The sequence below is a fragment of the Crotalus tigris genome, unplaced genomic scaffold, assembly GCF_016545835.1.
Source record: "Crotalus tigris isolate CLP2741 ecotype Arizona unplaced genomic scaffold, ASM1654583v1 scf7180000018548.2558034, whole genome shotgun sequence".
In the NCBI taxonomy this organism is placed as follows: Eukaryota; Metazoa; Chordata; class Lepidosauria; order Squamata; family Viperidae; genus Crotalus; species Crotalus tigris.
This window is the reverse complement of record NW_024097071.1, coordinates 967005-984277: the sequence shown is the minus strand read 5'-3', so window position 1 is coordinate 984277 and position 17273 is coordinate 967005. Positions and strand designations below refer to the sequence as shown.

Below are 17273 nucleotides of genomic sequence, written 5' to 3'. Positions count from 1 at the left end.
GGAATAGGGGAAGGGTTCAAATTAAACCATTAAAAGTAACTCTTAAACAACCAGGAGAAGCTGTACATCAGAAACAGTATAACATTACATTGGAAGGAAGAATGGGTTTAAAGCCCATGGTGGAAGGGCTATTGAAGGGGGGTGAAATTTTTGAGCAATCCTTTTAAAAATGTTTAGTTTGTTACTTTTTTAACCCAAGAATTTCTGCCTTGGAGAAGTAAGAGATGCAAAAAGAAGAAAGAAGAAAAAAAGGAAAGGGGGGAGGCAGTTTCTGTCTGCATGTTCGTTTGTGTGTATGTGTGTTTTTTTTAAAGAACAGAAATTGGGTAAAATTTCCTGACTGTAAGGATAATTAATCAGTGGGATAATTGTCTCCAGAAATTGTGGATGCTTCATTATTGGAGGTTTTTGGGAGGAGGTTAGAAATTGATAGGGTCTGAAATGGATAGAGTTTCCTGTTTCAGTAAGGGGTTGGACTAGAGGACCTCTAATGTCCCATCCAACTCTGATATTCTGTTTTTGTATGTGTGGCATGCTTCAGTGATTTTTCCTTTGCATTTTAGTTTGGATTTATCCTTAGTAATGCATTTGAGGGTATTCTTGTCAAAGGAACAATCTTATGATGTTTTATTTAACATTTGATAAATATGTGTCTTTGGGACTCCTTGCTACTGCAGAAAAGATGATTAATTGCTGCATACTGTGTGTGTCCAGTTTGTTTTCCTTTTCCTTGGAGCCAAGCAGGGGGAGGGAAATCTTTATAGAAAACCAATTTGGTTTCAGGGTTATAGCCACAGGCTGCAAGGCTGGATTTGATTTCAAATCCTGCTTTAGCCTTGAGGGTTGGCTGAGTGTTTTGGGGCTGGTTTATTTTTGTTCAACCCTAGGAGGAAGGTATTGGCAAGCCACTTCTGTAAATGTTAAGGCAATTTTCCTCCTGAGGGCTGTTTCAAGCAAAAGTTTTGTATAAATTTTTACTCTGTCTGGTTTAGTGAGTGGGGGAAGGGGAAGACAATCTTTTGTCTTCTTAGCTATCCTGGTGTTCTTTGATGTGCTGCCACAAGAGTGATTTGAATGTTATTTGCCTGAGACAAAAGGCATTCCAGAAATGTTGGCCCAATGCTAATTGGTGAGCCTATGTGCTTTACCTTTTAAAATCCTGAATGTGTTATTTACAATAAGTTTATTGAGTTATATTTTTGTAACATGGTATCTAATCAGGGTGAAAGGGGGAGGAGAAAGAAAAATGTGACAATTTTTGATAGAGCTTCCATGAACAAGTGTAGTCTATCTGATACAGGACAAATGATTTTTTCTTTCTTTTCTTTCCACCACTTTTAAGATGTGGAAGCAAATACATTTTTATGTAGCTTCCCAGTAAGAATTTATTCTGGGAATTATAAAGAAATGGGAAAGCAACTTTTTGGCAGAAGAAAGGATTGAGGGTGTTTAGCAAATAAAGCCCAATTGGTATGAAAGGAGGTAAAATATCTAGAATATATTATCGTTGAAGGGGAAAGAAAAATAGATAGTAAAAGGATTAAGGATATAGATTTATAATTACCAAACAACAAAAATGGTCTTAAGGGGATTCTGTGGTTATTACAAGGTACTGCAAGAATGGTGATCCAAAAACTATATGAGGGGAAATATTGGGGAATTAAAGCATAGGTAGAAATGTATTTGAAATTCTATGCTACCCTTGGAATTTATGGGATAGCCCAAAGGGCTACAGAGGGATGTTTGATATGTAAAAGGGTTAATAAAGGGTTAAGACTCCCAAAGGAGGGAGACAAATAGCTAAATGTAGAACAAGTACTGGGGTCTCTGTCTTCTCTTTGACAGGAAGGCTTGGTGGCGGAAAGAACTCCTTTGGAATTTCCAGTCCATAAAATCCAGCCGGGACAGTGGGTGCTGAATCGTAAATGGAAGGAGGAACTTCTACAACCAAAGAAAGGAAGTTCCTTGTTATATCTGCTGTCCGGAGGGCTGAGAAGGGTTGGACTCACTACACATGAGCAAAGGTGGTGACTGGACCTGAAAGAGGGTGGATGGTTATTCCAGGACAAGGACTGAAAGCCACGTTTAAAAGGATTTGAATGGGTAGTGGACCAGAACCCCTACCTATTTTGAATATCTTTATTAGAATTTCAGGTGACCCCAGATGAAGAACAAAGATGTTGGTGGTGACTCATCAGAGAAATACAAGTTGTTTGTTACAAATAAAATGAATAATTAAGTCAGAAGTCATACCATTAGAAACTGAAAACGTAGAATTGTACATTGTAAGAATTAGGTGGTAGATGTGTTATCTCTGTAATAGCTAGTGATTATTGTTATTGTTATTGTTGTAATTGTGGATCAATTTGTGGGTGTGAAATACTGTGTAATAATCATGAGGGGTGGATTCTACTTCTAATATTACTGAAGACAACACACCAGAACAGCCTGGGAAATGAAGGTAAAAATTTGTTTGTGGAATTTGCAGAACAAGTACATAAGGTGTTCAATTTAACCAAATGTTGGGTGTGTGGCAGGCCTTTGATAGCTCAATGGCCTATGAGAGCAGTTCCTTTGAGCCCTCATTTCCTTCTCCCTGACGCTGATGATTACACTAGCAATTGGACTGATACTAATAGACATATGTGGGAGTTGAGTAATGTTCCGACAGGCTTCTTTTGTTTAAATAGAAGTAAAGGACATCAAATGTTGGGGAAAAGTCAATGTATTTGGACTCAAACATATGACAAGATTCCACTTACAACAGGCCCTGTAAACTGTACTCAACTTAAAACAACATACACTAAAAAACAATGTTCTTATGCAGCAAATAGGTTAAGATTGGGATGCTTATGCAGAAAGCAGAATAAGGAGGGTATAGTAAAACAGTTAACAGAATGGATTTGGGGTTGGAGACATATAAATGGAACATTAACTGCAGGATTCACTGAATATTGGAACATTTATAAATGGCCTACAGATAAATGTACAAAGGAAGGGAAAGTATATAGATGTGTAGGAACAACCTTGTGGGCTATGCCTGTGCCACATGGAGGACAATATATGACTATAGCACCAGTTGGATGGGATGGCAATTGGAATGGACCTTTTCCTAAGGGACAGCCAGCAAGAAAAGGTCAATACTGGATATGTGGGTCAAAAGCATATCGAGCATTGCCCCCAAATTGGACTGGAATCTGCTATCCAGGGGTAGTGATACCTGAATTCTTTTTATTAGAAAATGAAAAGGATAATGAAATACAAATCCCCTCATATAAAAAATATAGGGGAAAGAGGGAAATAGCTAAAGCCCCAGAACAAAGTTGGAAAGGTGTATGGTCCACAAATAGAATAATAAAAGAATTACAACCAGTAACCTGGCATTGGTGGACCATAGGAGGATATAGAGGGCTATATACTTTGACCAATGGAATAATAAGATTACAAGCTGTGGTAGAGGTAATAGCTAATCGAACAGCTACAGCTCTAGAATTACTGGCTACTGAGGTAGGACAAATTAGAGAAATTGTAATTCAAAATAGAATGGCTTTAGATTATATATTAGCCTCTGAGGGAGGAGTATGTGGAAAATTTAATTACACTAACTGTTGTTTAAAGATAGATGATAATCATGAAGCAGTGATGGACATTGCAAAAGGAATCAGGAATGTGGCCAAAGCTCCTGAACAAAAGTATGAAAATATGTGGGGTGATTGGAGTTGGTTAACAAATTGGCTTCCCAATTTTGGGTGGATAAAACAAATATTTATAGGACTAGTGTTTATAGTTGTGATAAGTATTATGTGTTGTGTCTGTCTCCAATGTTTACCCTGCTGTATTTCATTTTGCACCAAAACATTGGGTGCAGTAGCGAAAAACATCTCTGGAGAAGATGTACAGATTAAATTTATGTTATCTAATATAGCCAAAAATGAAGATTCATCAGAGTATACAGAAATACAGGGGGGATTGATAAATATACATCAATATGATAAATCTTCAGTCAGTTAAAAATACAGATGGTGAGAGTCAGGAAGAGATTAAGGAAGTAAGATAAGGCAAAAATAGCTGGGTCTGAGAAAGGAAGAGGGAAGTATAAATAGTTGTTTTTTAAGGAAATGGCTAGCCAGGAAGTATAGGAAAGTAGGAAACCAGGCCAAATAAGATAAGAAGAGAATGATGAATTGAAATGATGAATTGAATTGAAAAGCAGGAAAAGAGCTTATTGTGGAGACATAAATATATATTGAGTTTAAAAATAACCATAGGAAAATAATTTTTCTTATTCTTATTGTATATGTGAATATGATTTAGTATGTTATCAGGAAATGTGTATAGGCGGACGGAAAGAGTGTAACCTCATACTACCTCAGCCAATGGGGAAAGAGGAGGGCTGTAGCGGCCGGTGAGAGGGATGAATAAAAGAAGGAGATATTTTGGGTTAAAACTTTGGAGAGAACCAAGCTTTGAAAGCTTCTCTCCCCGCTTATTGCAATAAACGAAACAAAAGGCCTTCACTGTGTCTTGGCTGGTTATTGGTCAGGCGAGCTTGCCTCTGGTCACGAAGGAAAGTAGCCAGGAGCACATAACACTAGCATCCCCATTTTCGCCCATGTGCATCCCGGGCCACAGCCCATAGGTTGGGGACCCCTGTCCTAAGGAAGAGGGAGAGCAAATTATATATGCTTAATTACATCATCACACAAATGATGTGTTTTCATACTGTATACATCATGATGAAATTACATAAATGCCATCATAATGAAATTACATAAATGCATACTTTGCAGTTATTACTTGCATTGGCCGCTGCCACTTGGTGCAGAAATTGCTGATACAAATTCATTTATATAGTCTCAGATTCTAAAGATCAACATGGGAACTGAGGTACAATAGAATTATGAGAATGTGCAGGTTTTATGGATCATAGATGTAAATAAGTCCAAGATGCATAAACATCTTGGCATTCAAAAGTCTTGACGGTTGCTTCTCAATGTAGCATTTCGTCTTAGTATTTCTGAGGAGTCTTTATTTTACATGTACAAAGAATGTTAACAAAGATTCCCATATAACTCTCCTTCCTAGTGGTGACAAGGATACCAAAGTTGAATTACTGAATGCTGTTAAGGGCTCTAAAAAGGAGTGGCAAATCTGTAATCAGATTCTACCGAAGGTAATGCTCCAGAGAAATTATTCCTGTTTCTCATATGCCTGCCTGAATCCAGACTGGAAGGGATCAGATGAGCCATTTCATTTTAGATCTAATTAATTCCATACCATCTGTAGAATTTGCTCCAAAAGACAAATTTGAAGATAAGAAGTCATCCAATACAGCTGGATAGAAACAGCCTCTTCAAAAGACAGCATGTTACCATTTTTTTGAGGCTAGTGGGATTTCACCCTCCCTAGGAAAAACATTTATCTCCTGACTCCAGCTACATGCATCCACAACCACCCAAAGGAGCCAGGTTGTATATAGGTGTATTCATTCCTATTATAAGTTAAAATTCATCATAGAATGAAATTGATAATAAAATATTGTTGGAACATCTGGCACTGAGAATTTTGTCAGTCCCCATTACAACTACTTTTCTGTATTCAGATTTGAACTCACTTTGTAAGGGATTTGGAGAAATTATCACAAGTTCATAGAACAGCAAGGAGGGTTAGGACTATAATGAAGACTACAAATTAAATTCTACGAACACATTAATGGAGCTAGGTTTTTATAACCTTGAGAAAGCTGAAGCACTACTGTATGTTAGCACTTTTCTATTTAACTCCATAGTAGAGGATATGGATTTAAATTTAAATTTAAATTACAGATTTCAACTGAATGTTAGGAAAACCTTCCCACAAGTAAAATCATGGTGGGCTCCCCTTTTTTGGAAAGTTGAGAGTTACACCTTGGATGTTTTCTAATCTAACTTGTACTCAAGCGAGGAGTTCTCTTATCTTCTCACCTAAATGGCTGTCCAACCTTTGCCTTTGTTAACATGAAGGCTAGATAGTCTAAGAGAATTGAATGTAAATCCCTACATTAAGAATGAGTCTAAACTCAATAACTTGAATGGCCCCTTCCAATTTTAATTCCTTGGAATATTTCTCTATTAAGAGATTTGATACTGCAGTATGTTACCTTTGTCTTCAGTTTAGTAGTGGCTGCCTTTCCACTAATAAAGAGGACCTGTAGATAAAATTACCCATTTATTAAATTGATCAAGATTAGATATTTTTAAAAATGAACTAGCTTTTGAGTTATACATAATTATCTTTCTAGAATCCAAAATTAAGGTTTCCTATATACATTAAAGTTTCATATATACTATACATTTAAAAATTTGTAAGTCATCTCGGCCACAAAATATTCTGATATATTAACTGACTTCCTTTAAGGAGCTATTCTAGTTATTTTCTTTAGAATTCATATATTTGCCATGAATTCAGTGATCAGTAATAACCAATATATACACTTATATGTTTGAATACTCATGTACACAAGTAAATACAGTTAAATATAGACAGTTCATCAATATTAGTTATTCTACAACACAACACCAAATGAAGACATCTTGCCAATCTATACAATATAACACCTATATGGAAGTAATCTATTTAAATATCAAATTTTTCTTCACATATGCTATGCCCATTTTCTTCATAGTCTTCTCTTGTTACTACCATATCTTCGAAATCATCATTTTCAGAAATCAACTTTCCACCTTCCCAGGAATAAGTAATAGGACTGAAAATAAATAAAACAGCCTTTTAGAAAGTGAAGTATATAAAAATTATGAATTAATATTTACATTAGCCATACTAGGAAACATTACTTGTATAATGCATGTGAAATTAATGTACTGAAAATCAAGTTGATTATGATTAATTTAGTTGTATTTCACAGAGAAAATGAACCAAATGATTGCAAATTATACCTTACCATGTGAGCAGGTAAAACCAGAAAATCAGAGCAAGCAGATAAAATTGTGCACCTTGATAGAATATTTATTAAATCGATGGGGAAGTTTTAAATTATGTATTTGCTTAGAAATGTCATGGACAATACAAGGTTTGTTGTGATGGCTGAATCTTTGTCGGAAGAAACAAAAATGGAGGTATGTGTGCTTTTCCCCATTTTTTACACATATAAGAGTAAGAGCTGGGTATATCAGAAAAACCATAAACTTTCAATGGAGTGGGAATGGTTTATTTTAAATAACCATATTTGGGGGCTCTTCATTGGAAAATTGAGAGGCATCTCAGATATTTTCTAATCCAACTTTTGCCCCTTCCTTGGAATATTTCTCCATTAAAACATTTGACACCACAATTTAATACCTTTGTCTTCAAAGACAAAGTGCCAAGTATAAATGAATACAAAGTAAGTCATCAGTATGAAAAAAAAGTATGTTGGGCGGTGCATTGTTTATATACGAAACATCAATGAAGACATAGTCACAATACAAAAATAGGAACCTCTTGCCACCGGAAATAAGATCTACCCTCTCTCTTTTAGTTTTCAGTAAAAGTCTTAAAACCTGGCTATGCCAGGGGTCCTGAAGGAGAAGTTGCTGGTGGAGGTGATTGGTGCATTAATAGAGATAATTTATTTATAATTGTCAGAAGTTTGTGTGTTTTATTTTGCTGTCAGCTGCTCAGAGTTGCCTTAAACTATGAGACAGATGGCAAATAAATTTGATAAATAAATAAAAAGACTAAATAAATAAGTTGAGCAAAAGGGGAAGATTAGGAAAACCATGGGTGGACAAAGCAGATGAGAACCTGAAAAAGAGGTGAGAAATTTTAGGAAGAAAAGGCAATATATAAATACTATATGGATATTGTGGAAGCAAGAATGATTTGTAAGGACAGGAAGGTATATAGAAATATAAAGAATAATTTTAGTCTTTCTTCCCTTTTCTATTATATTCTACTTTTATATTTTGCCAATTATTTCTACTTCTTTTTTATAGGTGGCATAACACCACTTACCCCAAAAGTAATAATATGGTGAGTACATCTGTATACCGCCAACGGTGCCAGAAAGAACCAGAATACATTCATTCCTAAATTAATATTAGAAACTTTAACATAAAAACTGAAGAATACTTTAAAATTAAGATACACTATTTGTAAATTGAAGACAACTTACTTCTCTGGTAGAACAACTGAAACATCATAATCTGTTGGAGTGAGGCATCGAACCTCAGAATAAACACGATCTCTGAAACCGGGGAACAGAGAATTCCCACCAGTTAAAACAATATTCTTAAAGAAATGAGGCTGCATTTCTGTAGACAAATCAGATTAAGACAATTTAATATTCTGAATTAATTTGTTTGATTTTATGGTAAAGAGCAATTGCCAGTTTAAACTTGCCTGAGAGGTAGAAATAATTCAGATTTGTCTGTTTTTTAAAAAAATAATTGGAATTATTGCTGATATTATGGAGTTTTCTGTGAGTGTAACAAGAACAAATATGGTCCTCCTGCTAAAAGATCTTAACCTGAGCATAACTAATGCATACGCCTGTCATTCTCTCGAATAGCAGCTACCTGATAGGTTTAAGACTGTTATTAACCTGGAATAAACACATGAAGGCACTCTTACCATTATCTTAATATTTAGGTATTTTACAAACATAATTGCTTATTTCCACAAAGTGCTAAAGTGAAACTGTATTTCACAATACTTGTTATCTTTAAATTTCTTTTGTTCAGCATTCTTGATAGTGCAGAGATAATTACTAGAGTTTTACAATAGCACATTAATACTAACAATGGTTTCCTATGTAATGTGTCATTATATTTTAACTAGATGTTTAATCATTTTTAAAATGTTTTTATTAAATTTGATATCAGAGAAATCAGAACAGGAATTCTTGTATACAGAAGCTATGTTTATAGAGTAAAATATATTGGTTTGTAAATTTATCTACCGCAAATTTTACAGATGTAACATTCTTAATATAAGTGCAGGTAGTTCTAGGATTATAATGACAATTGGGACCGGAATTTCTGTCACTAAGAGATGCAGTTGAAAAGTATGATGTCATGTGACCATATAGTTTAGCCCACTGATGTTAAGTGAGGACTGCAGATCACTAAGTGAGGATCTTCTTGCAACTTCCTGTCAGTTTTCAATAAGCAAAGTCAATAGGGAAGCTAGCAAAAAATTGCAAGTCCTGGGTGGATCACCAGTACGCTGTTGGACAATTAAGTGATTGGAGCTGAATAAGGGAAGATGCATGGGTGGCTATTGTGCAGTCTGAGAGATGGCTGCTCCCGATGGGGGAAGAATGCACAAATGGCTGTTGAAGCATGGCATGAACATAGTGGAAGCTAGGTGTGGCTGCTACCAAGTGTGAGAGGATGTGTGATTGGTTGTCAAGGCATAGCACAAATACGACAAGGCCAGGGTTGGCTGCTGTTGGATGCATTGGCAACTATCGTTGAGTTTGGTGCTGCAAATGGGGAAGTGTGCGTGAGGGTGTGTTGGTGGTTGGGAGGAGTGGGTTCAGGTACCACAGTAAGGCTTCTCTGAAGAAAAAGCCACTGGAATGTGAATGAATACACCAGAGTGCCTTGCGACTTTCCCTGCAAGCTTCCCCATTAATTTGCGTGTGGAAAACTGGCAGGGAAGGTCACAAATGGCAATCACATGTTGCGGGATGCTGCAACTCTTGTAGTAAGTGTGAACTGTTTACCAAGCATCCAGATCACGACTACATGATCATGGGGTTCCTGGGACAGTCAGAATCTAAAGCAGTGGTTCTCAACCTTTCTAATGCCGCGACCCCATAATACAGTTCCCCATGTTGTGGTGACCCCCAACCACTTATACATCACCGGGTGCCAGGGGCGTAGCCAAAGGAAAGGGGAAAAAAATGGCAGACAGCCTTGTTTGTCGACCCCCGTGAAATGGTCGTTCGACCCCAAATGGGGTCCCATCCCACAGGTTGAGAACCACTGATCTAAAGGATTGGTTGAAAGCATCACTTTTTGGTGCCACTGTAACTTCAAATGGCCACTGAATGAGTGATTATTGACTGAGAACTACATGTAATTATTGCAAATATCAATATTAAAATAGTTGTACACAATGAAGCGTTTAAAACTGTAAGCTACTTAAGCATAATAAAATGTTTTGTTGTGCAATATACTTCAAAGATGGATCCTTTAGAATGCAACACCATTTTAATCGATGTACCTTCTGGCAAATTCTGAATTGAATAAACAATAGCTTCAGGAATTCCCATTTCTTGAATGCCAATATCTGAAGGATGGAAGAGTATTTCTGGAACTGCAAATCGTTCATTTGTAAGACGAAGTATTTGTTCACCAGTTTTGTACTTTCCACTTAACACCATTTCTTCTCTTGGCTACATCAAACAATTGTAAAACACATAGTGATGAAATCTAGAGTTCATTAAGTGTTTTTCCACTACTATATTTAATATGCAAACACAACATATAACAAATTGGCAAACATTCGTCATTTACTTGCACACAATGAAAACTTTACACACTTATAATTATTTTACAGAATTACCTTACAAAATCCTTTTTTTATTGTGCTGAAGTCTGGTAAAACATAGTCCAACATCACTGTATTTTCTTCTTTCAATCTGGAACAGAATTCAGAATGCATTAAGAAATTTCTTAAAAGTTTCTCAAAACGATTTATTGCACAGCAATGTTTACATTTTAATATAATGTATAGTAACTTGAAGAGTCTTAATGAAATGGGCTTTCAAAATGATTATTAGGTAAATGGTAGAAGTAGAAAAATGTGTAGCACATCCTTGATTTTGAACATCATTATTTCTTCTATTTAAAAATATTTTAGGTCACCTTTATAGGAAAAAACGTCTCTTTAAAGTGGACTAGAAAACTACATCTCTCATAGATCAGATCACAAACTGAAATCTAAATCAAAGGTCTTCCCAAAGATCTTTTGTCTCTCCTTCCAGATATGTATGATAGGGCACAGAAGATAAAATATTTCATATATGCTCAAAGAGTACCTTTTTAATTACAAAAATGTCAGCCTAACTAAGTGGCATGCTTTTTCAGGATCAAGCCCTATAAATTTCCTAATTTTAGTAAAATAAACAACACTTAATTAATATATTTAAAAACAGCATACTTGGCAATCTCCATATCCTTGAAAAAGTCTTGTGAAACATAACATACATCTTCTTTCACTTGATTAATCACATGAGTTTCATCCATAACATGGAGCTGCCTAGAAAAATTACAAGTTTTGAAAAAGTTATTTATTCTGTTTGCTTTGCCAGTTTATTATAAGTGTTGAAGGAAAATTATTTAACTTCGTATTTCGTACTCCGCTGCAAGATTATGGAAAAACCCATTTAATGTTCTACAGATATAGGTATACTACTAAATTTAATGGTAAATTGAAGAATTAAAATTTACAACCATTACAGTAATCTATTTGACTTCTCAGTAAATTCTGGTTAAGGATTTGTTGGGCAACCTTGCTAAACTTCATAGCTCCTTGTATCTTAAGGATATGAATCTTAAGGACATGACATTTCGTTTCCAAAATTGGTACAATGAGTTCGTAGAAAGATAATTAGAGCCTGAAATGGTCATCTATTCCAACCTCCTGTTCAGCGCCGTATCTCCTTTCTTATAATTTTAGCTATTGGTTTTGGTTTTGCTATTAGGAACAACAGAAAATAAGTCCCACATTTCCTTCTATGTAAGATCTTCATATATTTGAAAACTACTAATACCCAAATTGTTTAACTCCTTCTCCTAGGGCAGTGATGGCGAACCTTTTAGAGAGCGAATGCCCAAAAACTGGCCCCGCCCCACTCCACCTCCCTGCTCCGCCCCCGCTCTGCCCCCCATCCCCCACTCCGTCCACAGGACCATTCACCACCTCCAGGCCCGCCGATCGCCCAGGCAGCCCAGCAGTACTATGGCGGCCACACCCTCTGCCTGCATCCTGCAGCATCAACTGCATGATGGGTCATGAGGGCAAAATCTTGTCTACGCTACCTGGCTGCCATGTCCTTGGCTACGCTGCTCCATGTGGGCCACGCTCGAGAGCGACTCTCCTTCAGGGGGGCTGGAGAGGAGGGGATCGTGGGGGGAGGCAAGGCTGGGGCAATGGCACGTGTGCCCACAGAGAGGACTACAAGTGCCACCTATGGCACCCGTGCCATAGGTTCGCCCCCACTGTCCTAGGGGTTGGTTTTCATACTCTTCCCTGAATTTACTTTGCCACTGTCCGTTTTTGATCTGTAGTGACATTTGAATACAATATTGTAAATGGGATCTGATTTGTGCAGAATAGAACAATTACTCCCATGATCTGGACTTTTCTGTTTAATGAACACACAATCCTTGCTAGCAACCACAAACAGGTCTGCAATCTATATCTGTGCTATATGTTTTTTCCTACCAAGATGCAGAACTTTACATTTCTCCCTGTTAATATCAATCATTAATTTTAATCCACTTATCAAGATTTTCTAGATCAGTGGTTCTCAACCTGTGGGTCGGGACCCCATTTGGGGTCGAACGACCATTTCACGGGTCGCCAAACAACGCAGTCCGCCATTTTTTTCCCCTTTTCCTTAGCTGTGCTACTCCCTTTTATTCTATTGGCTTTTGAAAGCCAATAGAATAGACTCTCTTGAATAGAGTCTAATTCTATTGGCTTTCAAAAGCCAATAGGAGTTGTCCAGGCTGTCTCTGCCCTGCTGAGCCCGCCAAAAGTCCCATTCTGCAAACGGTGCTGCACCAGTTGAGTAGTCCTCGACTTACGACTGGTTGAGTAGTCCTCGACTTACGACCGGTTGGGGGTCGCGGCATTAAAAAGGATGAGAACCACTGTTCTAGATCTTTTCAAATCTTTTCTTTTTCATCTAAAGTATTAGCTTTCCTTACAGCTTTGCATCATCTGCAAATTTTATAATTGATAAAAATGTTGAACATAAAGCAGTACAATATCCCTCCAAGTCAAAGTGACACCATTAATTAGCATATTTTGGATGTGGTCATTCAGTCAACTGTCAGTCCATCTAACAATAGAATCCTCTAGCCCATATTTTATCATTTATTAAATAGAGTATCTTGACACATTCTATCAATGATTTTGTTGAGGTCCAGGTATATATGACCACAGTATCCCTCTGATCTATTTAAGTAGCAGTTCTTCCAAAGAATATGAGTTTAATCTAGCATGATTTGTTTGTTTGATGATAGGGTTAAATGGGGTACTTTTGCAGAGTCAAAATAAATGCTTTACCTGTAAGAGATTATTTCCTTTAAATGATTGGTTAAGAGTTTTCCTCCAACATTAATCCTGGAAATTAAAAAAAAGTTAACAAAATTTTCATATATTTTTAAAACAAAATTTCTTCTTTTATGAATGCTTAAATATTTTACCTTATTATTGCTTCTTTCTTCTTTTTACTTCTGCAGTAAGGCACAATGTGTGTAAAAGAATATCCACTGTCCACAATAATACAACACAATTCTGATGGGTTATCTCGGAAGTATCTATGGGCACTAAGAGCTCCAGCTGCAACATAATATACCATATTATAGTTATTTTTATTAACAGTAACATAATAAATTTTAATGTGCTGAGTCAATGTCACAATGAAGAAAAGCATTATACATTTTCTGGACAGTGGACAATATCACTCACCATTTACTCTGAGAACTGCTTGGAATTGGTATTCTTCAAATAATATTTCATTCATAGACTCTTGAATTGAGCTAAAGTTGAAATAAGGTTCTGTGATGATTATATTAGTATCAACAAAATCTACCTGTAAAGGAAAACATTTCAAGAACTGGAAGTAATTTTAAAATAAAACTTCAGACGTAATATCTTCCTGATATTAATTCAAAATCCATATTAAAGATATATCTTTTTTATTAAAGTCCCACTCAGTTACTGTTCTGAGCAAGTTTCAGATTGTATCTCTGAAACTCTCTCTCCCAAAATTGCTGAATGAAATGAATAAACAACCCATTTTAAATATATTTTCCACAATAAATTAATATAATTAATTAACTGGCAGTCCATTTTCAATATTCATGAATATCCACAATGAACAGTTGCATGTTTGGACAAAGCACGCTTGAAGCTTTAAATCAGTGAATGGTATCTACAGATTATCCGTATCAAAACTTGTTTTCAGTCAACTATTATTGTAGTGAATGTTTTAAATACTATGATCTAAATGCCTTTTGCCATTGTCTTACATCTATATTCAAGGTATACAAAAATGCAAGTTACCTGATACATTTCTTTTCCAAAAAGATAATCCCATACTTGTCTCTGAACATCCCAATTAACCAAGTATCCCTATTTTTAAAAAAGGAAAAAATACGACACTTGCATAATTCAAATTTTTCAACCTATATTTTGTCTATATAATTTATAAAACATCAAGTGTAAAAAAATGATATTTGACAATATATAGTGAAAGCCTCTCATTTCTTTAACAAATATTTTGCTTTCGGAAAAAATATTTAAAGTTCTTGCCAGTTCCTATTTATCTCATATAAACAATAACTGATTCTAGCAATCTGAAAAAAATGTACACCCAAGCTAGTGTGATCGGGACTGTAGGATGAAGTTATAATTATTAAAAAATTAAGTGGAAAACAAAAACAATAGTACATATATTGAGGCATGTTTCTAGTTACCTTCTGAAAAGGGAGAATATAAAAAAGTCCAGAGGGATCTTTAATTTCATCCAGTTGGTTAGCTGTAAATGTTTTCAAACGAGCAGTCTTTGATCTGAACTGACAATTGGGAATGACACTGTGGGAAGGAGAAAAAAAAAATATAGTAGATTCCTAAATACGCATTTAAACAAGCCGTCATCTGTAAATGAACATAGCAACTAACAAAATACTGTCAATATCAAAACACTTTTCAAGGGAAGTGCTCTATTAAATTAAATATTTTATTAGAGTTGGATGCAGCAAGCTAATGTCTGGAACCAAAGGGGCCTGAGACTCAATAAAGTTTCATATAGTTAAATCAAATTCTCAGTTCGATATTTTCAAGATTTCTTAAATCAAATATGCGTATTTTCTGCAAAAAAGCCTGAAGCCTTAAAAATACAAATGAAACTTAAAGGAGGCTCAGGGTTTAAAGTATTATTAACACTTATTTTGAGCATTACACGCAGACAATTTATCCAGATTCTACATAGTTGGAGGGTTAGTTCCTATGCAATCAGAAGGCTCCAAATAAACTAAGTATGCTGTGAGGTATATTTGCAAAAATTGCTGATCCGTCTATAAATAGAAAACAGATTCTTCCAAATTCTCCTTGGTGGAAAAAAATGTATAATGAACAACACAGTTCAATAAATGACGTTTCCATAGTTAAAAAAATCTGAATGTTTGTTAAGAAACGTACAGTTTGGGAATGTTTCTCTTCATTCACGGTAACAATACCGTGGATTATCCTTATATGAAACATGTAAGAAACTCCATAGATTCGTCGTCAATTATCCTAAAACGATAGTTAGGTTTCTCCCTAACTATTTCGAGCGAACCAGCCTCACCTGACATGAGCATGACTGTATCCAATCTTGGCATTATAAGCGCCGTTATCCAACACGAGCGTCGCCATTTTCCTTTCATGGCTAAGTGTCTCGACTCCGCCCCATTGCCTAGAAGAAAAACCACCTAAAACTTCCGCATCAATCGAGATTTCTCTTCCCTGGTTCGATCTACCTTTGTAATGTAGGCTATTATTGCAATATGTTCCCATGAATGGGCAAAAACTCATATAGATATGAAAATCGCCAAAAAGCTGAGATATATGTGTATAAAAATGATTATTTTAATTTATAGCTCATCCGGGTTCATTTTTTTTAGTTCCGGTGTAGAGGTGAAACTAGTCCATTTAAACAAGGCGCGGCAATATATAAATCGTTTCTTAAGTCTTTGTAATGTATAACTTACTTGGAGTAATAATTTTATTTTTTTAAAAAATCGCATATTCAAAAACCGAACTGCTATATGCAGTTCAGTGGATCATTCCAGGTCATTGCCATTAGACTGGCATGAGAACGGAGAGTATAAAAGGGTTTTCTGCGAGCGACTTCTAACGAAATTTAAAACGGAATCAATCCTAATTTTAGAATATACCAATGCTTTGTAGATTAGCGAAGTTCCATTTTTTGTCAGTTCCCCAATTCCTACTAAACATATATTTTATTACACAGGAAAGCTGGGGTGGTCAACTACTTTGGGCACGATTTGGCAGGTTTATTTTTCCCAAAAGTTAAAATAATAGATTTAGTATAACTCTGTCACTGGATGTTTGTTTGAATTTATAAACAGCTACATCTGGGAAATAACCTATAAAATGAAGTGTTTCACTCTACCCTATATTTATGTATTTATACTCGGGTAAGAAGAGCACATTCCTATTTAAACTAGCTGCAATGAGACTAAGCTATTCAACTGGATCACACGTGTGAATCACCATGTGATGCATGCACGCTGCAGATTTTAAAAATACATTTATAATTTTAAGTTGTTTGTTTAATGGAAAGTCCCACTGGATTTTTCTTAGAACTTTGTAATCAATTCCTTACAACAATCCCTTTCTTTGATTATCTTCAATACAGGAACACTAATGTTAGTAGCTTCATGTTTGCAAGGTTTGTAACATTAAAAAAGATTCTTTATTGTTATTGACTAAATAGACTGAATTTCAGAAAGTAATCTCCTACTTATAAATCTCTACAATTAGAAGATTGATTTATTAAAAACAGGAATGCAGTAGAAGTGGGTGGATTATGTCTTGGAAAATAAAACTGATATTAGGAAAAAGTAGATTCAGTTATAAATAAATGAGAATAACATTCAAAAACAGTAAACTTTCTGAACCGTATATTTATTGCATTTTTAGGGGAATGCACTCTTTTAATGCTAATTTATTGTGGAAATATATTTTAAAAAATCATTCAGCAATTTTAAGAAACTGCTAGATACTTTTAAGTCTCCCAAAAACATACAGAAAGCTGACTTCTCAGTCCAGGAAATGTCCAAAAAGTGGGGTAGGACTAGAAATAAATTGATTGGTTATTGTTGTTTCTTATTTCCATACTTTCTTTTGGATTATATATCCTTGTTTTTATTGTTGCATTATACAAGCCATCCAGATGCATACAGATTGCAACTGCCTAGAAATCTAATAAATAGATCACCTCATTGTTCCTGGACATAACACAGGAAAAATAATTCCTTTTTCTG

At 35.5% G+C, this 17273-nt stretch overlaps 1 protein-coding gene across 4 annotated transcripts; it reads right to left on the bottom strand.

Annotated features, from left to right (window-relative positions):
• Nucleotides 1-5012: 5012 nt before the first annotated feature.
• On the bottom strand, nucleotides 5013-15859 carry ACTR6 (actin related protein 6). Of its 4 annotated transcripts, none has more exons than XM_039354065.1 (11): nucleotides 15572-15859; nucleotides 14700-14817; nucleotides 14287-14355; nucleotides 13690-13813; nucleotides 13425-13560; nucleotides 13285-13341; nucleotides 11149-11247; nucleotides 10552-10627; nucleotides 10210-10381; nucleotides 8153-8224; nucleotides 5013-6745 (listed from the first exon to the last, which is right to left on the bottom strand). In XM_039354065.1, the coding sequence occupies exons 1-11, from the start codon at nucleotides 15796-15798 to the stop codon at nucleotides 6711-6713; spliced, it is 1185 nt and encodes a 394-aa protein (XP_039209999.1). In that variant the 5' UTR covers nucleotides 15799-15859; the 3' UTR covers nucleotides 5013-6710. The 4 variants fall into 4 exon arrangements, with proteins under 4 accessions (XP_039209999.1, XP_039209997.1, XP_039210000.1 ...); XM_039354063.1 differs by having other exon boundaries at nucleotides 8153-8291; nucleotides 15572-15853; XM_039354066.1 differs by having other exon boundaries at nucleotides 8153-8291; nucleotides 13690-13760; nucleotides 15572-15852.
• Between the last annotated feature and the right edge of the window lie 1414 nt (nucleotides 15860-17273).